The sequence below is a fragment of the Nerophis ophidion genome, linkage group LG04, assembly GCF_033978795.1.
Source record: "Nerophis ophidion isolate RoL-2023_Sa linkage group LG04, RoL_Noph_v1.0, whole genome shotgun sequence".
Lineage (NCBI taxonomy): Eukaryota > Metazoa > Chordata > Actinopteri > Syngnathiformes > Syngnathidae > Nerophis > Nerophis ophidion.
Genome location: NC_084614.1, coordinates 76596192 through 76623842, shown reverse-complemented (window position 1 = coordinate 76623842; position 27651 = coordinate 76596192). Strand labels below are relative to the sequence as shown.

General features: G+C 40.5%; 1 protein-coding gene across 1 annotated transcript; it reads left to right on the top strand.

Annotated features, from left to right (window-relative positions):
* ap4m1 (adaptor related protein complex 4 subunit mu 1) lies at positions 1–25326 on the top strand. Its single transcript, XM_061899108.1, has 15 exons — positions 1–266; positions 350–435; positions 6426–6532; positions 6608–6704; positions 6773–6883; positions 8392–8454; positions 8565–8627; positions 8698–8764; positions 18704–18757; positions 18841–18947; positions 19028–19119; positions 21476–21520; positions 21591–21641; positions 22226–22343; positions 23735–25326. The coding sequence occupies exons 1-15, from the start codon at positions 209–211 to the stop codon at positions 23924–23926; spliced, it is 1311 nt and encodes a 436-aa protein (XP_061755092.1). The 5' UTR covers positions 1–208; the 3' UTR covers positions 23927–25326.
* Positions 25327–27651: the final 2325 nt, after the last annotated feature.

The window sequence follows — 27651 nt, the reverse complement described above, 5'->3', positions numbered from 1 at the left end:
GCGCTGTCCAAATTGTCGTCATCCGCCGCCGGAACAGTTAGTAAACAACAGCTTCAGTTTAAAAATGCTAGGCTAGCTACTGTGTGTCGTTTCTACGTCTTGTTGACAATTTAAATATAGTTTATTTAAATAGATATATTTTTTAAACTTGAGTGTTCAGATAAATAATTCAGCTTGTGATGAAGATTGATATCTGTGTTCTAGCAGGATGATCTCGCAGGTCTTCGTCTTGTCCTCCAAAGGCGACCGCCTCGTCTACAAAGACTGTATCCTTTCATCTCTTACCACAACAAATAAGACATTTGTAAAATATTATTCTGACGTCGTTGTCAAACTTGACCGCCCGCAGTCCGAGGAAACGCCGGAAGTGACCTCGTCAGCGGTTTTTATGAGAAAGTGACGGCGCTCACCGGCGACCAGCCGCCGGTTGTCATGGTAACCTGCTCGTTTCGAGGTGGTGTGTGTTAGAGCAGTGTTTTTCAACCACTGTGCCGCGGCACACTAGTGAGATACAGTCTGGTGTGCCATGGGAAATGATCTAAAGGCCTACTGAAATGAGATTTTATTATTTAAACGGGGATACCAGGTCCATTCTATGTGTCATACTTGATCATATTTTTGTTGAAAGGATTTAGTAGAGAACATACACGATAAAGTTTGCAACTTTTGGTCGCTTGTCTGTACCGGAAGTAGCAGACGATGTGCGTGTGATGTCACAAGTTGTGGAGCTCCATCACGTCCTCGCATTGTTTACAATCATGGCCACCAGCAGCGAGAGCGATTCGGACCGAGAAAGCGACGATTTCCACATTAATTTGAGCGAAGAAGAAAGATTCGTGGATGAGGATAGTGAGAGTGAAGGACTAGAAGAAAAAAAAACAGGGCAGTGGGAGCGATTCAGATGTTATTAGACACATTTACTAGGATCATTCTGGAAAATCCCTTATCTGCTTATTGTGTTACAAGTGTTTTAGTGAGATTATATAGTCGTACCTGAAAGTTGGAGGGGGTGTGGTGACGGCCAGTGTCTCCGAGGGAAGCCACATTTCTCAACCGTCGGAGTAAGCATCCGACGGTCGGTGGCGGCCGGTGGGAGGAGGCAAGAAAGTTCACAGCTACAGGAGGAACGACGCAAACTCTCCGCTCATGTCTACGGTAAGAGCCGGATGTAAACAAGGAAACACCGGCTGTGTTTGTGTCGCTAAAGGCGGCCGCATTTCACCGCTTCCCACCTACGTCTTTCTTCTTTCACGTCTCCAGTATTAATTGAACAAATTGCAAAATATTCAGCAACACAGATGTCCAGAATACTGTGTAATTATGCGATTAAAGCAGACTACTTTTAGCTGTGATCGGTGCTGGATCAAAATGTCCGCTACAATCCGTGACGTCACGCAGCATCGTAAGCGTCATCATACCGCGACGTTTTCAACAGGATACTTCGCGCGAAATTGAAAATTGCAATTTAGTAAACTAAAAAGGCCGTATTGGCATGTGTTGCAATGTTAAGATTTCATCATTGATGTATAAACTATCAGACTGCGTGGTCGGTAGTAGTGGCTTTCAGTAGGCATATTATTCCGACGTCGTTGTCAAACTTGACCGCCCGCAGTCCGAGGAAACGCCGGAAGGGACCTCGTCAGCGTTTTTTATGAAAAAGTGACGGCGCTGACCAGCGACCGTCCACCAGTTTGCATGGTAACCTGCTTGTTTCGAGGTGGTACGTGTTAGAGCAGTGTTTTTCGACGACTGTGCCGCGGCGTGAGATACAGTCTGGTGTGCCATGGGAGATGATCTAAGTTCACTTATTTGGGTTAAAAATATTGTTTGCAAACCAGTGATTATAGTCTGCACATGATGTGTTTTTGTTGAGTGTCGGTGCTGTCTAGAGCTGGGCAGAGTAACCATGTAATACTCTTTCTTATCAGTAGGTGGCCGCAGGTAGCTAATTGCTTTGTAGATTACGTAAACAGCGGGAGGCAGCGTGCAGGTAAAAAGGTGTCTAATGCTTAAAGGCCTACTGGAATGAGATTTTCTTATTCAAACGGGGATAGCAGGTCCATTCTATGTGTCATACTTGATCATTTCGCGATATTGCCGTATTTTTGCCGAAAGGATTTAGTAGAGAACATCGACGATAAAGTTCGCAACTTTTGGTCGCTAATAAAAAAGCCTTGCCTTTACCGGAAGTAGCAGACGATGACGTCACCCGTGTGAGGGCTCCTCACATCCTCACATTGTATATAATGGGAGCCTCCAACAAAAATTGCTATTCGGACCGAGAAAACGACAATTTCCCCATTAATTTGAGCAAGGATGAAATATCGTGGCTGAGGATATTGATAGCGAAGGACTAGAAAAAAAAAAGGCGATTGCGTTGTGAGGGATTCAGATGTTTTTAAACACATTTACTTGAATAATTTTGGGAAATCCCTTATCTTTCTATTGTGTTGCTACTGTTTTAGTGAAATTAAATAGTACCTGATAGTCGGAGGGGTGTGTCCACGGGTGTGTTGACGCCAGTGTCTGAGAGAAGTCACGGCAGCTGCATGGACGGCGCAAGCTCCGCTGATCTCCGGTAAGAGGCGACTTTTTACCACAATTTTCTCACCAAACCCTGCCGGTTGACAAGTGGTCGGGAACCATGTTCGCTTGACCGCTCTGATCCATAGTATCCGAGAATTTTAAACAAGGAAACACCGTGTGTTTGTGTGGCTAAAGGCTAAAGCTTCCCACCTCCATCGTTCTACTTTGACTTCTTTATATTAATTGAACAAATTGCAACACAGATGTCCAGAATACTGTGTAAATGCGCGATGAAAAGAGACAACTTTTAGCCGCAAGTGGTGCTGCGCTAATATGTCCCCTCCAACTCGAGACGTCACACGCACGCGTCATCATTCCGCGACGTTTTCAACAAAAAACTCAGCGGGAAATTTAAAATTGTAATTTAGTAAACTAAACCGGCCGTATTGGCATGTGTTGCAATGTTAATATTTCATCATTGATATATAAACTGTCGGTAGTAGTGGGTTTCAGTAGGCCTTTGAACCAAAAACAAAAGGTGAGTGCCGTTAAGAAAAGGCATTGAAGCTTAGGGAAGGCGATGCAGAACCAAACTAAAACCAAACTGGCTACAAAGTCAACAAAAACAGAATGCTGGACGACAGCAAAGACTTACTGTGGAGCAAAGACAATGTACATCGGAACATGACATGACAATCAACAATGTCCCCACAAAGAAGGATAAAACCAATGAAATATTCTTGATTGCTAAAACAAAGTAGATGCAGGTAATATCGCTCAAAAAAAGACAGGAAACTGCTACAGGAAAACACCAAAAAAAGCCACCAAAATAGGAGCGCAAGACAAGAAGTAAAACACAACACACAGGAAAAGAGCAAAAAAGTGCAAACAAGTCAGGGTGTGATGTGACAGGTGGTGACAGTACACCTACTTTGAGACAAGAGCTATAGTCATGCATGCTTACTTATGCTTTAAAGTCATATCCAACAATTGCGACAACGACTTTATATTGTCACCTGAGTTTCATTTTTTAATGATTTCTGTTGGTGGTGTGCCTTCCGCATATTTTAAACGAAAAAAATGTGCCTTGGCTCAAAAAAGGTTGAAAAACACTGTGCTGGACGACAGAAAAGACTTACTTACAAAGACTTCTTTGTCCCCACAAAGAAGGGTAAAAACAATTGAAATATTATTGATTGCTAAAACAAAGTAGATGCAGGAAATATCGCTCAAAAGAAGACACAAAATTGCTACAGGAAAATACCAAAAGAAGCCACCAAAATAGGAGCGCAAGACAAGAAGTAAAACACTACACACAGGAAAAGAGCAGAAAAGTGCAAACAAGTCAGGGTGTGATGTGACAGTACACCTACTTTGAGACAAGAGCTATAGTCATGCATGCTTTCTTATGCTTTAAAGTCATATCCAACAATTGCGACAACGACTTTATATTGTCACCTGAGTTTAATTTTTTAATGATTTCTGTTGGTGGTGTGCCTTCCGCATATTTTAAACTAAAAAAATGTGCCTTGGCTCAAAAAAGGTTGAAAAACACTGTGCTGGACGACAGCAAAGACTTACTTACAAATACTTCTTTATCCCCACATAGAAGGGTAAAAACAAGTGAAATATTATTGATTGCTAAAACAAAGTAGATGCAGGAAATATTGCTCAAAAGAAGACGCAAAACTGCTACAGGAAAATACTAAAAAAAGCCACCAAAATAGGAGCGCAAGGCAAGAAGTAAAACACTACACACAGGAAAAGAGCAAAAAAGTGCAAACAAGTCAGGGTGTGATGTGACAGGTGGTGACAGTACACCTACTTTGAGACAAGAGCTATAGTCATGCATGCTTGCTTATTTATGCTTTAAAGTCATATCCAACAATTGCGACAACGACTTTATACTGTCACCTGAGTTTCATTTTTTTATGATTTCTGTTGGTGGTGTGCCTCTGCATATTTTCAACGAAAAAAATGTGCCCTGGCTCAAAAAAGGTTGAAAAATACTGTGCTGGACGACAGCAAAAACTTACTTACAAAGACTTCTTTGTCCCCACAAAAAAGGGTAAAAACAAGTGAAATATTATTGATTGCTAAAACAAAGTAGATGCAGGAAATATCGCTCAAAAGAAGACACGAAACTGCTACAGGAAAACACCAAAAAAAGCCACAAAAATAGGAGCGCAAGACAAGAAGTAAAACACAACGCACAGGCAAAGAGCAAAAAAGTGCAAATAAGTCAGGGTGTGATGTGACAGGTGGTGACAGTACACCTACTTTGAGACAAGAGCTATAGTCATGCATGCTTGCTTATGCTTTAAAGTCATATCCAACAATTGCGACAACGACTTTATATTGTCACCTGAGTTTCATTTTTTAATGATTTCTGTTGGTGGTGTGCCTTCCGCATATTTTAAACGAAAAAAATGTGCCTTGGCTCAAAAAAGGTTGAAAAACACTATGCTGGACGACAGCAAAGACTTACTGTCGAGCAAAGACAATGTACATCCGAACATGACATGACAATCAACAATGTCCCCACAAAGAAGGGTAAAAACAAGTGAAATATTCTTGATTGCTAAAACAAAGTAGATGCAGGACATATCGCTTAAAAGAAGACATGGAACTGCTACAGGAAAATACCAAAAAAAGCCACCAAAATAGGAGTGCAAGACAAGAAGTAAAACACAACACACAGGAAAAGAGCAAAAAAGTGCAAACAAGTCAGGGTGTGATGTGACAGGTGGTGACAGTACACCTACTTTGAGACAAGAGCTATAGTCATGCATGCTTGCTTATGCTTTAAAGTCATATCCAACAATTGCGACAACGACTTTATACTGTCACCTGAGTTTCATTTTTTTATGATTTCTGTTGGTGGTGTGCCTCTGCATATTTTCAACGAAAAAAATGTGCCTTGGCTCAAAAAAGGTTGAAAAATACTGTGCTGGACGACAGCAAAAACTTACTTACAAAGACTTCTTTGTCCCCACAAAGAAGGGTAAAAACAAGTGAAATATTATTGATTGCTAAAACAAAGTAGATGCAGGAAATATCGCTCAAAAGAAGACACAAAACTGCTACAGGAAAATACCAAAAAAAACCACCAAAATAGGAGCGCAAGACAAGAAGTAAAACACTACACACAGGAAAAGAGTAGAAAAGTGCAAACAAGTCAGGGTGTGATGTGACAGGTGGTGACAGTACACCTACTTTGAGACAAGAGCTATAGTCATGCATGCTTGCTTATGCTTTAAAGTCATATCCAACAATTGCGACAACGACTTTATATTGTCACCTGAGTTTCATTTTTTAATGATTTCTGTTGGTGGTGTGCCTCTGCATATTTTCAACGAAAAAAATGTGCCTTGGCTCAAAAAAGCTTGTAAAACACTGTGCTGGACGACAGCAAAGACTTACTTACAAAGACTTCTTTGTCCCCACAAAGAAGGGTAAAAACAAGTGAAATATTATTGATTGCTAAAACAAAGTAGATGCAGGAAATATCGCTCAAAAGAAGACACAAAATTGCTACAGGAAAATACCAAAAAAAGCCACCAAAATAGGAGCGCAAGACAAGAAGTAAAACACTACACACAGGAAAAGAGCAAAAAAGTGCAAACAAGTCAGGGTGTGATGTGACAGTACACCTACTTTGAGACAAGAGCTATAGTCATGCATGCTTGCTTATGCTTTAAAGTCATATCCAACAATTGCGACAACGACTTTATATTGTCACCTAAGTTTCATTTTTTAATGATTTCTGTTGGTGGTGTGCCTTCCGCATATTTTAAACGAAAAAAATGTGCCTTGGCTCAAAAAAGGTTGAAAAACACTGTGTTAGAGGATGTTGGACCTTGAACGCATCGCCTCCCCCCCCCCCCCCCCTCCCGCAGAGACACAAAGAGGTCCACTTCGTCCACGTCCGGCAGGGAGGACTCTACTTGGTTGCCACGACAACAGCAGACTCCTCCCCCTTCGTGGTCATTGAGTTCCTGAACAGGTAACGGAGATGGACCAAATGACGTGTTGCCATGGTTGCCATGGCGTCGTAATGGAGAGGAGAATCTCACGTCAGGTTCGCTGCCCTGGTGAAAGATTACTGCGGCGGCCTGTCGGAGAAGTCGGTGCAGATGAACTTTGCGCTCATCTACGAGCTTCTGGACGAGATGTTGGTGAGTCCTCCTCGCCGATGTCGTCGCACAGGTGCGTGCGGTCCACCTGATGTTTCTGGCCCCCGCAGGATTACGGTTACGTCCAGTCCACGTCGTCTGACGTCCTGAAGAACTTCATCCAGACGGAGGCGGTCTCGCCGCGACCCTTCAGCCTCTTCGACCTCGCCAACGTGGGCCTGGTGCGCCGCCGACGCCACTAGCACATACAGTCGTGGTCAAAAGTTTACATACACTTGTAAAGAACATAATGTCATGGCTGTCTTGAGTTTCCAATAATTTATACAACTCTTATTTTTTTGTGATAGAGTGATTAGAGCACATACTTATTGGTCACAAAAAAAATCATGAAGTTTGGTTCTTTTATGAGTTTATTTTGGGTTTACTGAAAATGTGAGCAAATCTGCTGGGTCAAAAGTATACATACAGCGATGTTAGTATTTGCTTACATGTCCCTTGGCAAAGTTTCACTGCAAAAAGGCACTTTTGGTAGCCATCCACAAGCTTCTGGTTGAATTATTGACCACTCTTGAGAAAATTGGTGCAGTTCAGCTATATTTGCTCCTTTTCTGACATGGACTTGTTTCTTCAGCATTGTCCACAGTACTTTGAGAAGGCCATTCCAAAACCTTCATTCTAGCCTGCTTTAGCCATTCCTTTTCCACGTTTGACCTGTGTTTGGGGTCATTGTCTTGTTGGAACACCCAACTGCGCCCAAGACCCAACCTTCGGGCTGATGATTTTAGGTTGTCTTGAAGAATTTGGAGGTAATCCTCCTTTTTCATCGTCCCATTTACTCTCTGTAAAGCACTAGTTTCTTTGGCAGCAAAACAGGCCCAGAGCATAATACTACCACCACCGCGGTTGACGGTAGGAATGGTGTTCCTGGATTTAAAGGCCTCACCTTTTCTCGTTCAAACATTGCTGAGTATTGTGGTCAAACAGCTCGTTTTTTGTTTCATCTGACTACAGAACTTTCTTCCAGAAGGTCTTATCTTTGTCCATGTGATGTCAGATGAAACAAATCATCAGCCCGGAGGTTAGGTCTGTCAATGGAACTGGTGCTTTACAGAGAGTAAATGGGACAATAAAAAAGCAGGAATACCTCTAAATTCTTCAGGACAACCTAAAATATCAGCCCGGAGGTTGGGTCTTGGGCGCAGTTGGGTGTTCCAACAGGACAATGCCCCCCAAACACACGTCAAAAGTGATAAAGGAATGGCTAAATCAGGCTAGAATTAAGGTTCTGGAATGGCTTTCCCAAAGTGCTGACTTAAACGTGTGGACAATGCTGAAGAAACAAGTCCATGTCAGAAAAGCAACACATTTAAAAATTCAACCAGAAGCTTGTGGATGGCTACCAAAAGCGCCTTATTGCAGGGACATGTAACCAAATACTAACATTGCTGTATGTATACTTTTGACCCAACAGATTTGGTCACATTTTTAGTAGACCCATAATAGATTCAGAAAAGAACCAAACTTCATGAATGTTTTTTTTTGTGACCAACAAGTATGTGCTCCAATCACTCTATCACAAAAAAATAAGAGTGGTAGAAATTATGGGAAACTCAAGACAGCCATGACACTATGTTCTTTACAAGTGTATGTAAACTTTTTACCACGACTGTACGTCCCCCCACGTGGTCCACGTAGCCTCGCTGACCGCAGTGTTCTTGTCCCTCCGCAGTTCGGAGCCGACACACAGCAGAGCAAAGTGGCGCCGAGTTCTGCCGCCACAAGGCCGATACAGGTACGGCATCACGTGACCCACCTTCAGGCAGGAAAAATCCACCTGTGCTTGTGTGTGTGTGTGTGTGTGTGTGTGTGTGTGTGTGTGTGTGTGTGTGTGTGTGTGTGCAGGGAGGGAAGAGTGAGATATTTGTGGACGTCATCGAGAGGATGACGGTGGTGATCGGCGCCAACGTGAGTACCGGCCTCTGCGCAGTACGGGCATGGTGTGCGCGCACACTTAGCACGTGCACATTGTGTGCAGGGCGTGCTGATGAAGGCGGACGTGCAGGGCGAGGTCAAGGTCAAGTGCTTCCTGCCCAGCTGCTCAGGTGAGACTTGGAAAAGCGTGACACGGCAGGCGTGCATTAACCCTTGGTTAGACCTGGGACATTTGCGGGTTTTTATTAGAAATGTCCCTCATTGACTCCCTTTTATTTGATATAATGTAAACCTGCCATTTTACGGTGATTTTCCCATGATAACCAAATGAATCCAAGCCTGTCCCTTTGAAATATGTGCAAATCCTATTAGAGGTGTAATATGCCCCTCTCAACCACTAGATACTGCCAGCGTTCCATAGAGCAGTGTTTCTTGACCATGGGGCCCATTGTTGGGCACCAAAAAAATCTGTTTCTCATAAAGAAACATACTCAGTTGTAATACACCTTTCCACCACTTGTGGCAGTAATGACAATCTCAAACAAACAGAAGAGTAGAGCCAAAGTCACGGAGAAGTTATTTAGGCACAAGAATTATGACTAAAGTGGTGAAGGTGTAGTTTCATTTGGTCTTTAATTTTCTTATTAATTTAATGAAAAACATACTCAGTTGTAATACACCTTTCCACCAGTTGTGAAGTGAAGTATATTTATATAGCGCTTTTCTCAAGTGACTCAAAGCGCTTTACATAGTGACACCCAACATCTAAGTTACATTTAAACCAGTGTGGGTGGCACTGGGAGCAGGTGGGTAAAGTGTCTTGCCCAAGGACACAACGGCAGTGTCTAGGATGGCACAAGCGGGAATCGAACCTGCAACCCTCAAGTTACTGGCACGGCCACTCTACCAACCGAGCTATGCCGCTCCGAACAAACCGAAGAGTAGAGCCAAAGTCACAGAGAAGTTATTTAGGCACAAGAATTATGACTAAAGTGGTGAAGGTGTATTTTCATTTGGTCTTTAATTTTATTATTGTTGTGGCAGTAATGACAATCTCAAACAAACAGAAGAGTAGAGCTAAAGTCACAGAGAAGTTATTTAGGCACAATAATTATGACTAAAGTGGTGAAGGTGTATTTTCATTTGGTCTTTAATTTTATTATTAATTTAATGAAAAACATACTCAGTTGTAATACACCTTTCCACCACTTGTGGCAGTAATGACAATCTCAAACAAACAGAAGAGTAGAGCCAAAGTCACGGAGAAGTTATTTAGGCACAAGAATTATGACTAAAGTGGTGAAGGTGTTGTTTCATTTGGTCTTTAATTTTATTATTAATTTAATGAAAAACATACTCAGTTGTAATACACCTTTCCACCACTTGTGGCAGTAATGACAATCTCAAACAAACAGAAGAGTAGAGCCAAAGTCACGGAGAAGTTATTTAGGCACAAGAATTATGACTAAAGTGGTGAAGGTGTATTTTCATTTGGTCTTTAATTTTATTATTAATTTAATGAAAAACATACTCAGTTGTAATACACCTTTCCACCACTTGTGGCAGTAATGACAATCTCAAACAAACAGAAGAGTAGAGCCAAAGTCACGGAGAAGTTATTTAGGCACAAGAATTATGACTAAAGTGGTGAAGGTGTATTTTCATTTGGTCTTTAATTGTATTATTAATTTAAGTATGTATTTTAATATTACGTAACCACATGTTAATTCATTATTATTTTATTTTTTTGAGCTCTTTATTTTTCAGTAAGGTATATTTAATTAGCATTTATTTTTGTAATCAGTTTTACTTAAGCCTTAAAATAACATTTGTGCTTAACACATGCTTTTTTATCATTTGACAAGGTTTATTATGTTAAACTGTAAGTAAGTCAGATATAGTTAAAAATATGATTAAAATCCACAGTAAGATTACTAATTCAGTGTTAATATTTGTGTAGGCCCCAGGCCTTTTTGTAGTGGAAAAGTTAGGCTCTGGGGTTAAAAAGGTTAAGAACCCCTGCCATAGAGTACCATATACTGTAGTTATATGTAAAAAAAAAAAACAATCCCAGCAGGAACAAAACATTGAAACAAGGTTGAGAACTTGTTCAATTAGGTCGTGACGTTGAGCAATTCAGTCTTAGCGTTGGAACAACATGCTATACATTGAATTTTGGTCATTTCCCAACCGTTATTCTACAACACAAATACAACGTTGAAACAACATGTTTCCCCAACGCTTATTTAGTGTCAGGTTCTGGCGTTAATTTGACCCTTGAATTTTGGTCATTTCCCAACCGATATTCTACAACATCAAACAACATGCTTTTTGACAATGTTGAATCAATGTTGGGTTCTGACATTGATTTGACTATTGTATTTTGGTCGTTTTCACAACCAATTGTTTACAACACAAATACAATGCTGAAACAACATGGTTTTTGACTACATTTATTCAATGTTGGTCTCTGACGTTAATTTGACCATTGAAATTTGGTCATTTTCCCAACCATTATTCTACAATTTAAATACAACGTTGAAACAACATGATTTTTGACGATGTTTATTTAATGTCAGGTTGTGACGTTGATTAGACCAGTGAAATTTGGTGATTTCCCAACCAATTTTCTACAACACAAATATAACATTGAAACAACATGCTTTTTGACGATGTTTATTCAATGTTGAGTTCTGACGTTGATTTGACCATTGAATTTTGGTCATTTTCCCAACCAATATTCTACAACACAAATACAACGTTGAAACAACATGATTTTTGACGACGTTTATTCAATGTCAGGTTGTGACGTTCATTTGACCAGTGAAATGGGGTAATTTCCCAACTATTATTCTACAACTCAAATACTACGTTGGAACAACATGCTTTTTGACGACGATTATTCAATGTTGGGTTCTGACGTTAATTTGACCATTCAAAGTTGGTCATTTCCCAACTATTATTCTACAACACAAATACAACGTTGGAACATCATGCTTTTTGACGATGTTTCTTTAATGTTGGGTTCTGACGTTGATTTGACCATTGAATTTTGGTAATTTTCCCAACCAATATTCTACAATACAAATACAACGTTGAAACAACATGCTTTTTGACGACATATATGTAATGTTGGTTTCTGACATTAATTTGACCATTATATTTTTGTCATTTTCCCAACCAATATTCTACAACACAAATACAACATTGAAACAACATGCTTTTTGACGACGTTTATTTATAAATGATAAATGATAAATGGGTTGTACTTGTATAGCGCTTTTCTACCTTCAAGGTACTCAAAGCGCTTTGACACTACTTCCACATTTACCCATTCACACACACATTCACACACTGATGGAGGGAGCTGCCATGCAAGGCGCTAACCAGCACCCATCAGGAGCAATGGTGAAGTGTCTTGCTCAAGGACACAACGGACGTGACAACGTTGGTACTAGGTGGGGATTGAACCAGGGACCCTCGGGTTGCGCACGGCCATTTTCTCCCACTGCCCCACCTTTCTGACGTTGATTTGACCATTGAATTTTATTCATTTTCCCAACTAATATTCTACAACACAAACACAACATTGAAACAACATGCTTTCTGACAATGTTTATTCAATGTTGGGTTCTGATGTTAATTTGACAATTGAAATTTGGTAATTTTCCCAACCATTATCCTACAACACAAATACAATGTTGAAACAACATGACTTTTGACAACATTTATTCAATGTTGGGTTCTGACGTTAATTTGACCATTCAAAGTTGGTCATTTCCCAACTATTATTCTACAACGCAAATACGACGTTGGAACATCATGCTTTTTGACGATGTTTATTCAATGTTGTGTTCTGACGTTAATTTGATCATTAAATTTTGGTAATTTTCCCAACCAGTATTTTACAACACACATTCAACGTTGAAACAACATGCTTTTTGACAACGTTTAATCAATGTTGGGTTCTGACGTTGATTTGACCATTGAATTTTGGTCATTTTCCCAACCAATATTCTACAACACAAATACAACGTTGAAACAACATGCTTTTTGACGACATTTATGTAATGTTGGTTTCTAACATTAATTTGACCATTATATTTTTGTAATTTTCCCAACCATTATCCTACAACACAAATACAATGTTGAAACAACATGACTTTTTCAAGTTTATTGTTCTTCGGTCAATGGTCAACAAAGCAAAAAAAACAGTTGTACATTCATAGATTGAAAATAAAAAGTTGTACATTCATAGATTGAAAATGAAAATGAAAAATGTTACAGACCGAAAGGGTTTAGGCTGAAGTTAAACACTTATTGCGCCTAACCCTATAAACAAATTCAAGTACAAAATAAACTTCCGAAAGTTATAAAAAGTCCTTTGCACAACATATTATAAATACACATTTTAAACAACATTATAAACAACATCATAAACAACATGAACGTAGTTCAATTTTATACACAGTACAGGCATGACAAATATCCCTGTGTACATATAAGACCTTTGCACTAATTATATATACAATATACACAAACAATTGTACTTCTATTATTATTTATATCTCATGTTTAATTTTTAATTAACATTAATCGTAGTATTAACTACAATGTTAATTCAAGAGTGATATATTTTTTCAAGACATTGGTCTTAAAGTGTTTTTTAAATGTGTGAATGGAACTGGAACATTTGAAGGAATCATCCAAGCTGTTCCACAGTTGAACTCCTCTAACAGAAACACATCTACTTTTTAAGCTTGTTCTTATTTTTGCTTTCTGAAAGAAAGCTGAACCTCTGAGGTCATAGGGATTCTCTCTGGGTTTAAATCTCACTTGTAAACATCCAGGCAGCATGTGGTTATGAGCTTTAAAAGCCACAATAGTAGTATTGAGGTCAACAAGATCGTGCAGTTTTAATGTTTTTAATTTAATGAACAGAGCATTGGTATGGTCATGATAATTCGCATAAGTTACAATTCTAATCGCTTTCTTTTGAAGTAAAAATATAGAGTTGATGTTTGATTTGTAATTGTTTCCCCAGATTTCAACACAATAGTTAAGATATGGGAGTATGAAAGAATTATATAACATGATAAGAGCCTTTTGATTCACAGAGTTTTTAATTTTATGTAACATAGCAATATTTTTTGCCATCTTTGTCTTAAGTATATTTATGTACAGTTTCCAATTTAATTTATCATCTATATATATTCCCAAAAATTTTATTGAATACACCCTTTCTATCTCCATATCATCAATTCTTATATGGCGCTGTATGTTATTTTTCCTATTTCCAAAAATTATATATTTAGTTTTATTTAGGTTGATTGATAATTTATTGGCATCAAACCATTGCTTTAGTATGTGGAGTTCAATCTCTACAGTCTCTAGGAGTTGGTCAAGGTCTTGCCCAGAACAGTACAGACTTGTATCATCAGCAAAAAGAATACAGTTGAGTTTTTTAAGTATTTTGGAAATATCATTAATATACAGTAAAAACAATTTTGGCCCCAGTACAGAACCTTGGGGTACTCCATGTGTTATGATCTTTTTGTCTGAATCTACATTGTTCATATGCACATACTGCTCTCTCCCACCAAGATAACTTTTCAACCAATCATGAGCAAGACCTCTGACACCATACCTATGCATTTTGTTTAAAAGTAATGTGTGATCAATGGTGTCAAAGGCCTTGCTCAGATCAATAAAAACACCAACAGCAAACTCCCTCTTATCAATTGCAGTGGTTACCTCCTCAACTAGTTCCATCACTGCCATGGAAGTGGACCTGTTAGATCGAAAACCGTACTTTTGACAACATTTATTCAATGTTGGGTTGTGACGTTAATTTGACCATTCAAAGTTGGTCATTTCCCAACTATTATTCTACAACGCAAATACAACGTTGGAACATCATGCTTTTTGACGATGTTTATTCAATATTGTGTTCTGACGTTAATTTGACCATTAAATTTTGGTAATTTTCCCAACCAGTATTCTACAACACACATTCAACGTTGAAACAACATGCTTTTTGACGACATTTATGTAATGTTGGTTTCTAACATTAATTTGACCATTATATTTTTGTAATTTTCCCAACCATTATCCTACAACACAAATACAATGTTGAAACAACATGACTTTTGACAACAATTATTCAATGTTGGGTTGTGACGTTAATTTGACCATTCAAAGTTGGTCATTTCCCAACTATTATTCTACAACGCAAATACAACGTTGGAACATCATGCTTTTTGACGATGTTTATTCAATGTTGTGTTCTGACGTTAATTTGATCATTAAATTTTGGTAATTTTCCCAACCAGTATTTTACAACACACATTCAACGTTGAAACAACATGCTTTTTGACAACGTTTAATCAATGTTGGGTTCTGACGTTGATTTGACCATTGAATTTTGGTCATTTTCCCAACCAATATTCTACAACACAAATACAACGTTGAAACAACATGCTTTTTGACGACATTTATGTAATGTTGGTTTCTAACATTAATTTGACCATTATATTTTTGTAATTTTCCCAACCATTACCCTACAACACAAATACAATGTTGAAACAACATGACTTTTGACAACATTTATTCAATGTTGGGTTGTGACGTTAATTTGACCATTCAAAGTTGGTCATTTCCCAACTATTATTCTACAACGCAAATACAACGTTGGAACATCATGCTTTTTGACGATGTTTATTCAATATTGTGTTCTGACGTTAATTTGACCATTAAATTTTGGTAATTTTCCCAACCAGTATTCTACAACACACATTCAACGTTGAAACAACATGCTTTTTGACAACGTTTAATCAATGTTGGGTTCTGACGTTGATTTGACCATTGAATTTTGGTCATTTTCCCAACCAATATTCTACAACACAAATACAACGTTGAAACAACATGCTTTTTGACGACATTTATGTAATGTTGGTTTCTAACATTAATTTGACCATTATATTTTTGTAATTTTCCCAACCATTATCCTACAACACAAATACAATGTTGAAACAACATGACTTTTGACAACAATTATTCAATGTTGGGTTGTGACGTTAATTTGACCATTCAAAGTTGGTCATTTCCCAACTATTATTCTACAACGCAAATACAACGTTGGAACATCATGCTTTTTGACGATGTTTATTCAATGTTGTGTTCTGACGTTAATTTGACCATTAAATTTTGGTAATTTTCCCAACCAGTATTCTACAACACACATTCAACGTTGAAACAACATGCTTTTTGACAACGTTTAATCAATGTTGGTTTCTGACGTTGATTTGACCATTGAATTTTGGTCATTTTCCCAACCAATATTCTACAATACAAATACAACGTTGAAACAACATGCTTTTTGACGACATTTATGTAATGGTGGTTTCTAACATTAATTTGACCATTATATTTTTGTCATTTTCCCAACCATTATCCTACAACACAAATACAATGTTGAAACAACATGCTTTTTGACGACGTTTAATCAATGCTGGGTTTTGACGTTGATTTGACCATTGTAATCTGTTCATTTCCCAACTAATATTCAACAACTCAAATACAACGTTGGAACAACATGCTTTTTGACGACAGTTATTCAATGTTGGCTTCTGACGTTAATTTGACCATTGAATTTTGGTCGTTTTCCCAACCAATATTCTACAACACAAATACAACGTTAAAACAACATGCTCTTTGACGATGTTGAATATCAACGACGTTTATTCAACATCAGGTTGTGGCGTTTCCCAAACAACAACGTGGATCCAACATTTGACATCAACATTGTCTCAATTTGCAAATTTTTTTCAAAGTCAGTTTAGTAGGACATGTATGTACAATCAACATTGTATTAATGTCTACCGTGTGTTGTCCCGATACTAATATTTTGGTACTGGTACAAAAATTATTTCGATACTTTTTGGTACTTTTTTGAATAAAGGAAACCACGAAAAATTGCATCATTGGCTATATTTTTTAATTTTTTTTTAATCTTACGGTTTCTTATTGCAAGTTTGCCCTTAAATAAAATAGCGAACATACTAGACAACTTGTCTTTTATTAGTAAGTGAGCAAACAAAGGCTCTTAATTTAGCTGCTGATGTATGCAATAACATATTGTGTCATTTATCATTCTATTATTTTGTCAAAATTATTAAGGACAAGTTTTGGAAAATTAATTATTAATCTACTTGTTCATTTACTGTTAATATCTGCTTACTTTCTCTTTTATCATGTTCTATCTACACTTCTGTTAAAATGTAAAAGTCACTTATCCTTCTGTTGTTTGATACTTTACATTAGTTTCGGATGATACCACGAATTTGGGTATCAATTCGATACCAAGTAGTTACAGGGTCATACATTGGACAAATTCATGTGTGCAGGGACATATTTCCTGAGTTTATAACCATAATATACATTTTTAAAAAACAAAAGAAGATGTTGTGATGGCAAAAAATATCGACGTATTAAAAGTAGTATCGACCAGATACGCTACTGTACTTGGTATCATTACAGTGGATGTTAGGTGTTTGTTTACATTGTGACGCCGGTGAGCTACGATGTGTAGTGAAGCATGTTTAGGTATGTGGCGGACTGGTACTTTTCAGAGGCGGTAAAGTACAGAAAATTATTCATTGGTATCACGGTACTATACTAATACCGGTACACAACCTAATCTACTGCATTCTGGGATGTTGGTTAGCTAGTAAGGACATAAGAGATGTGTGGAAGTGGTTACAAAAATAGTTTGGGCTTTTGCCATAAAAAAAATTGATTTTTTTTTGACAAAAAGGACATAAAATATTAAAGAAACTTTATATCTACCGATAGATTTGAAGTTGATGCACAGATTTAAGCGTTGAAAATAAAAATATGTATATATGACTTTTACAGGGGTCGGCAACCTTTACCACTCAAAGAGCCACTTTGACCCGTTTCACAAAATAAAGAAAACAATGGGAGCCACAAACCTCTTTTGAAATTTAAAATGAAATAACACTGCATACAGAGTTGTTGTTTTTTTTTATTTGTGCTGTGTATAGACCAGGGGTCTCAGACACGCGACCCACACCTTAATAACAAAATTTAATGTTTTATGTGAATGCCGCTTGACCGCATTATACTTGCCATCCCTCCAAATTTTTCAGGGAGGCTCCGGGATCCTCAAAGCGACTATTCTCGCGAATGTCTGCTGATAGTCACCCAAACAACAATAATAAGGGCGTGCTATGTAGGCGCTTCATTTAACGCCCTATACATTATGTGCAAACAGGTCGCCAGCTTAGTTACATGTTATACGTGGCTTCCGCAGGCACAAGTACACGACTGCAAGGCATACTTGTTCAACAGCCATACAGGTCACACTGAGAGTGCCCGTTTAAACAACTTTAACACTGTTACTAATATGCGCCACACTGTGAACCCACACCAAACAAGAATGACAAACACATTTTGAGAAAACATCTGTGTGTCGGTTGAGGTGGGCGGGGTTGGGTGGGGGTGTATAATGTAGCCAGTAAGAGGGATGCATGGTATTCTGGGTATTTCTACTGTTGTGTTTATGTTGTGTTACAGTGCGGATGTTCTCTCGAAATGTGTTTGTCATTCTTGTTTGGTGTGGGTTCACCGTGTGGCGCATATTAGTACGAGTGTTAAAGTTGTTTATATCACAACCCTAAGTGTAACCTGTATGGCTGTTGACTAACTATGCCTTGCAGTCACTTACGTATGTAAATAGGTGCTGCGTATTGTATGCGACCGGCCGGTACGCAGATAGCATGGTGTACAACCCGGCAAGATGACATGTTTTAGAGGACGCTAAAAGCACCGCCATCACGACACGCCCTCAATGTTGTAGACCGGGTGAAAATCGGAGAATGTCAGCCCAGGGTGATTTCCTGGGGAGTCACCAAATTCCGGAGATCTCCCAAAATAATCAGAGTGATCCAAGAGCCGCATGCGGTTCCGGAGCCGCGGGTTCCCGGCCCCTGACCTATAACATTCACCACATTTGGAGGATCCCAATGGCTACTTGTGAAGTCCAGCAGGGGGCGACGAATAACTCTCTCCATTGGTTTCTTTGGCAGAGATCCGCATCGGCCTCAACGAGGACTTGAGTGTCGGCGCGTCGCAACTCAGAGGTCAGCTCACCTGCCCGCCTTCAAAATAAAAGCTGAAAAGAAGTGACACCCCTCCACTCCCCCCACGCCTCTCCCCTCGCCAGGTTACGGCACGACGGTCCGAGTCGATCAGTGCAGCTTCCACCCAGCGGTCCGACTGGAAGAGTTTGACAGTCACCGGATCCTGCGACTCAGCCCGAGCCAGGGCGAGGTTAGGTCCCGCCCACGTTAGCGAGCATGTGATCCTCAAGCGGCGTTTTCACGTGTCCGCCGTGTCCTCCTCCACCCCAGCAAAGCGTCATGCAGTACCAGCTGGCCGACCATCTTCCCTCCGCCCCGCCCTTTCGCCTCTTTCCCGCCATCGAGAAGGACAGCGGCGGCAGGTAACGTGCACAGACGCCGACACCTGTCAACCAAGTATTTGTGAAGTGAATTATATTTTTAAATAGCGCTTTTTGTGTGTGTGGTTGGGGTGATGAGGCCTGTGTGAAGCTGGCCCCCATAATCATTGCAAATATTCAAATAACACTTCTATTCTTACGTTTTTTTAAGTCATTCTAAAATACATTTTCTGACTAATGACATCATCCAACCCCCCCAAATGTGTCCAATTTGTTTGGGCTGCAACATTTTGGGGGCCACATTGGGCTAAATAAAATTGGGCATTGCGCTGAAGCCAACTGCATGTAAAATAAATAATATATAGGCTAAATATATATAGCCTATACATATACAATATTTGTACATATGTATACATATTATATTAATATATATGTATGTGTATGTATATATATATATATATATATATATACATACACACACACAACGTACAAAAAATTTGTATTTCAACAGTTCTGAAGTTAGTGTACTGATATAGATATTAAATATACAGTCATGGTCAAAAGTTTACATACACTTGTAAAGACCGTAATGTCATGGCCGTCTTGAGTTTCCAATCATTTCTCCAACTCTTATATTTTTGTGATAGAGTGATTGGAGCACATACTTGTTGGTCACAAAAAATATTCATGAAGTTTGGTTGTTTTATGAATATATTTTGGGTCTACTGAAAATGTGACCAAATCTGCTGGGTCAAAAGTATACATACAGCAAGGTTAGTATTTGGTTTCCTGGCTTTTGGTAGCCATCCACAAGCTTCTGGTTGAATGTTTGACCACTCCTCTTGACAAAATTGGTGCAGTTCATCTAGATATGTTGGTTTTCTGACATGGACTTGTTTCTTCGGCATTGTCCACATTGTCAGCAGTTTGGGAAGGCCATTCTAAAAACTTAATTCTAGCCTGATTTTGCCATTCCTCTACCACTTTTGACCTGTGTTTGGGGTCATTGTCCTGTTGGAACACCCAACTACCCCCAAGACACAACCTCCGGGCTGATATTTTAGGTTGTCCTGAAGAATTTGGAGGTAGCCCTCCTTTTTTATTGTCCCATTTGCTCTCTGTAAAGCACCAGTTCCATTGGCAACAAAACAGGCCCCAGAGCATAATACTACCACCACCATGCTCGACTGTAGGTATGGTGTTCCTGGGATTAAAGACCTCACCTTTTCTCCTCCAAACATATTGATGGGTATTGTGGCCAAACAGCTCAATTTTTGTTTCATCTGACCACAGAACTATCTTCCAGAAGGTCCTATCTTTGTCCATGTGATCAGCAGCAAACTTTAGACGAGCCTTAAGATGTTGCTTCTGGAGCAAGGGCTTCCGTCTTGCATGGTAGCCTCTCAGTCCATTAGATGCAAAACACGCTTGACTGTGGACACTGACACCTGTGTTCCAGCAGCTTCCAGACCTGCTTTTTCTCCCAAACACTAGTGTTATGTCAAACTATTCTACTTTTCATGTTAACAGGTTGATGTTTAATATTAACATAACAATTATAATAGTTTGACACAACATTATTACAGCACAAAAGAATGAGGCAAGTTTGGGGAGACTTTGACTAGGTCATAAAATGATAATAGCATAAAAACTGTAACATTTAGACAAAAAAAAAAAAACAAACGTACAGTTGGATGGGGATTCATACGGCTCGGTTTGTCACGGTTTACCTGAAACATGAAACGGGACTAATCAGGGGTTACACTATCCACTTCCGACGGCAGTAGACCGTTGAATATTTTAAAAAGTATTTCGTTGCAATTCCGACTTTGACCACAGCGTCAGTTGCGAGTGGCACTTTCCATCGTTTTCAGCAGATTGCATTGCAAAATGATTACCGTAGGGGGGGCATATGAATCCCCTCTCTACTGTAGCACAAATGGGACAAGTTTGGGGAGACTTTGAATAGATGGCGGGCTGGTTATGAATATCCATCCATCCATCCATTTCCTACCGCTTATTCCCTTTGGGGTCGCTGGTGCCTACAATCGGGCGGAAGGCAGGGTACACCCCGGACAAGTCGCCACCTCATCGCAGTGGTTATGAATAATAAAATGTTAATAACATTACAAAAAAATATATATATATAATTGACAAAACATATGTTGCAGGACAAATGAATGGTACCATTTTGGGGTGATTTTGACAATGTGGGGGGCCCATCATTAGTCGGAAAATGTATTAAAAATAACTAAAAAACTTTAACGGCACAAACTAATAGCAGGGTCATTTTAATACTTAGAGCGATAACGGGGGCCAAGCTGGTGGTGACGATGTCATTATGAGCGTGCCGACAGGAAGTAGGGGGTTGTGACTTCCTCTCATGTTTGCCTCGCAGGCTGCTGATGTACTTGAAGATACGCTGCGACCTTCCCCCTAAAAGGTCACTTCCTGTTCGCACGCACGCACACACACACACACACACTTATTGAAAGCATTGTTTGTGCGTGCAGTGCCGCCGTCAACGTGGGCGCCACCATACGGGTCCCTAAAGGCTGCGTCAGGTAAGCGGATGAGAGGAGATGTGGTTATTTATCATTGTTGCTATGGAGACTATCAAAATATGCTTGTCAGGGTAATTTAGTGCTTCTAAATTATTTTTCTGTCACGCCCCCAAAGTGAATATTTACTTTTTTTTCTTTTTTTTTATCTGTATGTGTTAAGATAGACGCTATTTCCTCTCAACCCCCCCTACCAGTGGAGGGTGTACCCCACCTCTTGCCCCAAGTCAGCTTGGGTAGGCTCCAACTTAATGTAGTATTATAATTTTTTTTTGCAATGATCACAATTTCTGCGGACTGTCTTTTGGTTGCGACGCAAAAACGTCCAAAGAGAGCTCCGTTGCAGATGGCGCTGTTGCCGTGGCAACAGAGCAAAGCAGAGTTCCTAATGTTCCCGGAGAATGCCTTTGCTCTCCCCAATCAAACTGTTGCCACGGCAACACACGGTGAGAAAATAATTAAGTCATTTGACACTAAACGCAAAGGTCAGCCTCAGCTTTAATCGCCCGTTAGCCCCGCCTCTTTGGGGTGATACTTCCTGTTTGACTCAAAAGGGGCGTGTCCCGCCACATTTTTTGTCGCTCCAGCATGTCGCAGGAGCTCAGCAGTCCGGACCAGAGCGCGGAACTGAGTCCGCAGAGCCGAGCCGTGCTCTGGACCATCCCGCGCTTCCAGGGAGGGACGCAGCTCTCCGCCCTGTTCAAGGTCGCACACACACACACACACACACACACACACACGCAGTACAAATTTTCAGGGGGGTATAGCTCGGTTGGTAGAGTGGCTGTGCCAGCAACTTGAGGGTTGCAGGTTCGATACCCGCTTTCGCCATCCTGGTCACTGTCGTCGTGTCTTTGGGCAAAACACATTACCCACCTGCTCCCAGTGCCACCCACACTGCTTTAAATGTAACTTAGATATTAGGTTTCACTATGTTAAGTGCTTTGAGTCACTAGAGAAAAAGCACTATATAAATATAATTCACTTCACAACTTTAAAGGCCTAATGAAATGAGATTTTCTTATTTAAACGGGAATAGCAGGTCCATTTTATGTGTCATACTTGATCATTTCGCGATATTGCCATATTTTTGCTGAAAGGATTTAGTAGAGAACATCGACGATAAAATTCGCAACTTTTGGTCGCTCATAGAAAAGCCCTGCCTTTACTGGAAGTATGTGCGTGTGACGTCATGAGTTTCAGGGCTACACACTTATTCGCATTGTTTTTAACGGGAGCCACTAGCAGTAAGAGCTATTCGGACCGAGAAAACAACAATTTCCCCATTAATTTAAGCGAGGATGAAAGATTTGTGTTTGAGGATATTGATAGCGAAGGACTAGGGAGAAAAAAAAAATGCGATTGCATTGGGACGGATTCAGATGTTTTTAGACACATTTACTAAGATAATTCTGGGAAATCCCTTATCTTTCTATTGTGTTGCTAGTGTTTTAGTGAGTTTAATAGTACCTGATAGTCGGAGGGGTGTGTCAACGGGTGTTTTGAGGCCAGTGTCTGAGGGAAGTTGACGGCAGCTGCATGGACGGCGCAAGCTCAGCTAATCTCCAGTAAGAGGCGACTTTTTACCACAATTTTCTCACCGAAAACTGCTGGTTGACATTTGGTCGGGATCCATGTTTGCTTGACCGCTCCGATCCATAATAAAGGTTCACCTCTGTGAATTTTAAACAAGGAATCACCGTGTGTTTGTGTGGCTAAAGGCTAAAGCTTCCCAACTCCATCTTTCTACTTTGACTTCTCCATTATTAATTGAACAAATTGCAAAAGATTCAGCAACACAGATGTCCAAAATTCTGTGTAATTATGCAGTTAAAGCAAATTACTTTTAGCCGCGAGTCGTGCAGCGCTAATATTTCCTTACAGTCCGTGACGTCACGCGCACGCGTCATCATTCCGCAACGTTTTCAACAATAAACTCCACGGGAAATTTAAAATTGTAATTTAGTAAACTAAACCGGCCGTATTGGCATGTGTTGCAATGTTTATATTTCATCATTGATATATAAACTATCAGACTGCGTGGTCGGTAGTAGTGGCTTTCAGTAGGCCTTTAAAGTGCACATTTCTTCTCTCAGCTGGACGTTCCCGCCCTGAGCTCCGCCTCCATGATGGAGGTCGGCCCGTTGGGTCTGAGCTTCGAGCTGCCCAAAACCACCGCCACCGGCCTCCACGTCCGCTTCCTGCGACTGTCGCCCGTCCAGCCCGGCCCCGCCCAGCGCTGGGTCCGCTACGTCACGCACTCGGACTCGTACACCATCCGCGTTTGAGTCTCCACACAGCGCCACCACCTGAGAATTCGACTCTGCGGCCATTACGTCACGTGACGTCACCCCAGCATGTGAGGAATGACCTTTTTTATTATTATTTTTTTGGGGGGGGGGAAATAAAAACACTGAAATCAAATCGACTGCGCGAATGGTGCAAAACATGCAACGCTTTGGCGCAATGTCATTTATTTCGCTAACTGCTTCTTTGCCATCACTTTTACGATCATATTTGTACATATCGTCTGTGCTGGTGTTGTTCTATTGTGGTTGTTGTTTTTGTTGTCTTTGTTGTTGTTGTTTTTGTCTCTGTCTAATCTCCCTTTTATCCCCACAATTTCCCCCTCTGTCTTCCTTTTTTTCTCTTTTCTATCCCCTACTTCTCCGGCCCGGCTGCACCAGATGATAATATAAATACATTTAATAATGTCAAATTCAAATAAGGCAACAAGAGAAGTACCGAAATTCCTTGAATTGCCGCCGGGGCGCTAATTAATTTAAAACCTCTTGTCACTCCTGCGCTTACCAAAGGCATGCGGTGAAAGTAAGCATGCGCTAATTATTTTAAAACTTCTTCTCACTCCGGCACTCACCAAAGGTATGCAGTAAAAAATTGAGTGTAAGTTTGGACCTTAAATCCTACTGAATAGCTCTTAATCTTGTTCCCTTTATGCGATTTCAAATTACCGGTATTGAAATCAGCCTCCTCCAATTTGAAAATGATGACAGGGGAAGTGTCACTCGTGACGTCACGAGTTTGACCAGGCGGTAATACTACTAAGCATTCGCTAATTATTTTGGGAAGCAGGTTTGACCCGGCAGTAATTGAAGGCAGGCGCATACTATATGCGGATGGCAGTATTGTCATGTTTAGGAGTGTCACATGCTGTTTACGGCAGACCACCTGCCTTACGGTAGACGTAAACATGACTGCTGTTGTTGTGTGTTGTTTTACCGCGCTGGGAAGAGATAAATGAACATACTTGCCAACCTTGAGACCTCTGATTTCGGGAGGTGGGGGGTCGGGCGGGGGGCGTGGTTAAGAGGGGAGGAGTCTATTTACCGCTAGATTCATAGATTCACCAAGTCGAGTATTTTATATATATATAAAATAAATACTTGAATTTCAGTGTCCATTTATTTACACATTTACACACACATAACACTCATCTACTCATTGTTGAGTTGAGGGTTGAATATTCCATCCTGGCTTTTCTAACCATATGCATGTACACCAGATGGCAGTATTGTCCTGTTTAAGAGTGTCACAACACATTGCTGTTTGGTAGACGAACTTCTTTACGGTAGACAAATTCGGACTGCCATTGTTGTGTGTTGTTTTAGGGCGCTGGGAGGAGGTTAATGAAACTCCCTAACAATAAACCCACATAAGAAACCAAGAACTCGCCCTCGATCATTCTATAGTTATAACGTAATTGGGCAGACACGCTCTTTATACACGTCATTCAGGTCCGCCTGAATTTCGGGAGATTTTCGGGAGAAAATTTGTCCCGGGAGGTTTTCGGGAGAGGCGCTGAATTTGGGGAGTCTCCCGTAAAATCTGGGAGTGTTGGCAAGTATGCCTGCGGCAATTCAAGGTAATACGGTATCCTTACTTGCCAACCCTCCCGGATTTTCGGGGAGACTCCCGAAGTTCAGCGCCTCTCCCGAAAATCGCCCGAAATTCAGCCCGAGCTGGAGGCCACGCCCCCTCAAGCTCAAACATCCACAGTTCGAAGCTTGAAATGGAGGATTGCAGGCGGACCTGACGGCATTTAAAGTCATTTTTAAAAACGACTGCTAATCCTCCTCCTGTTCGACCGGACGACCGCAGAGAATTACAGTAGGAACACTCCGGAGGCAGAAGTTCATTAAGAGGGGCGGACTCACCGGCTCTCAGCCATATTTCCGTCACACAGAGGAAGTCAAGTCCGCGGGAAGTAAAGAAATCCTTCAGGATAAACGTTTTGTTTGTCAAAGATCTTGCGTTCACAAGACCGAACCTGGCGGGGGCCAGCACGTCCAAGGGCGCAGCTACGCCAGGTGGGGCCCGACACACAGCACGCAGGTGACAGGGGAGAGGAGCCACGAGGCGGGAAAGGAAGGGAGGAATCTGGCCAGGTGAAAAAGCTGACTGGGACGTCGAAAAACCAACGTCGAAGTTGATCACAGTGGGAGAGGGGCAAAGATCCAACAGTGTTTGGAGGTCATACACAAGCAGTGAGCTGACAGAGACGAAAATAGACGCAAGCAACACAAAAACGAACAGAGCTGACAGCGAGAGATGGCAGGCCAAAGCACATACTGGCGCCATCTTCCGGAAACTCGGAAGTGACGTTACTCAAATCGTGAAAGGTAAGTGTTTTTTTTTTTTTTTAGTAACCAGCAAGCACAGTACAGTTAGTAGAACAACTGTGTTTTTATTACTGCGTATTTGATAGGTGCCATCTGAAATTCAACTATTTGTTTTATTTATATATATTGTAACTCCCTCCAAATAGCACTGACACAATGGCTTTCTTGAACTGATTTATTGAAGGCTTTCTTTCCCTTCAATCCACCGTGAAAACTGAAATAAAATAAATCACGTTACAAACGTAAAAATAATAACATGCACAGCATGTGAATCAAACATTTCACCGAAGTAAAACACAAACAGAAATAACAAATAACTCGTTGGCCTGCATGCTTCTTTTAGGAGGAAATTGCGATCTTCTGGCTCTTATAGCTTAAACGCTGAAAGTCCTTGTGACACTTTTTCATCCTTGTTATGATCAGTCGCTCTCTTCATCCCTTCTCTTTGCATCAAACAAACGTTCACTCATACCCGGAAGCAGCTTCCTTATATCCATTCACAGTTCACAGACCAATCGAGACACTTCAAAACAAAAGCATGAAATTACATTTTTAACCATAGTAACACAAATAAAGCCTTTTATACATTTTGATTTAAATTCCCTGTTTTTAGAGAAATAAAACAAATGATAATTATTAGTCGCAACAGTTTTATATATATATATATATATATATATATATATATATAAGGGCTTCACGGTGGCAGAGGGGTTAGTGCGTCTGCCTCACAATAAGTTCCTGCAGTCCTGGGTTCAAATCCAGGCTCGGGCTCGGGATCTTCCTGTGTGGAGTTTGCATGTTCTCCCCGTGAATGCGTGGGTTCCCTCCGGGTACTCCGGCTTCCTCCCACTTCCAAAGACATGCACCTGGGGATAGGTTGATTGGCAACACTAAATTGGCCCTAGTGTGTGAATGTGAGTGTGAATGTTGTCTGTCTATCTGTGTTGGCCCTGCGATGAGTTGGCGACTTGTCCAGGGTGTACCCCGCCTTCCGCCCGATTGTAGCTGAGATAGGCGCCAGCGCCCCCCGCAACCCCAAAAGGGAATAAGCGGTAGAAAATGGATGGATGGATGGATATATATATAATAAAATAATATATATATATATGTATATGAAATACTCGAGTTGGTGAATTGGCTGTAAATATAGTCCTCCCCTCTTAACCACGCCCCCGCCCAAACCACGCCCCAAACCGCGCCTCCGCCCCACCCCCGACCTCCCGAAATCGGAGGTCTCAAGGTTGGGCAAGTATGACAGTATCCTACACTTCTCTTTTGAAAAGTAAGTCTGAACAGCCGATAATGGCATCTACATCAACTATATGATTTGCCTGAGAAGCTGGACAGGACAAAAAAATAAAAACGTGATCTGC

Bases quoted from the DNA above. Each gene is read 5' to 3' on its own strand.
- ap4m1 (XM_061899108.1), top strand. From the start codon at position 209: ATGATCTCGCAGGTCTTCGTCTTGTCCTCCAAAGGCGACCGCCTCGTC. The intron at 6,705-6,772 runs GTGAGTCCTCCT...TGGCCCCCGCAG, and splicing joins AGCTTCTGGACGAGATGTTG to GATTACGGTTACGTCCAGTC. The intron at 19,120-21,475 runs GTAACGTGCACA...TTTGCCTCGCAG, and splicing joins GAGAAGGACAGCGGCGGCAG to GCTGCTGATGTACTTGAAGA.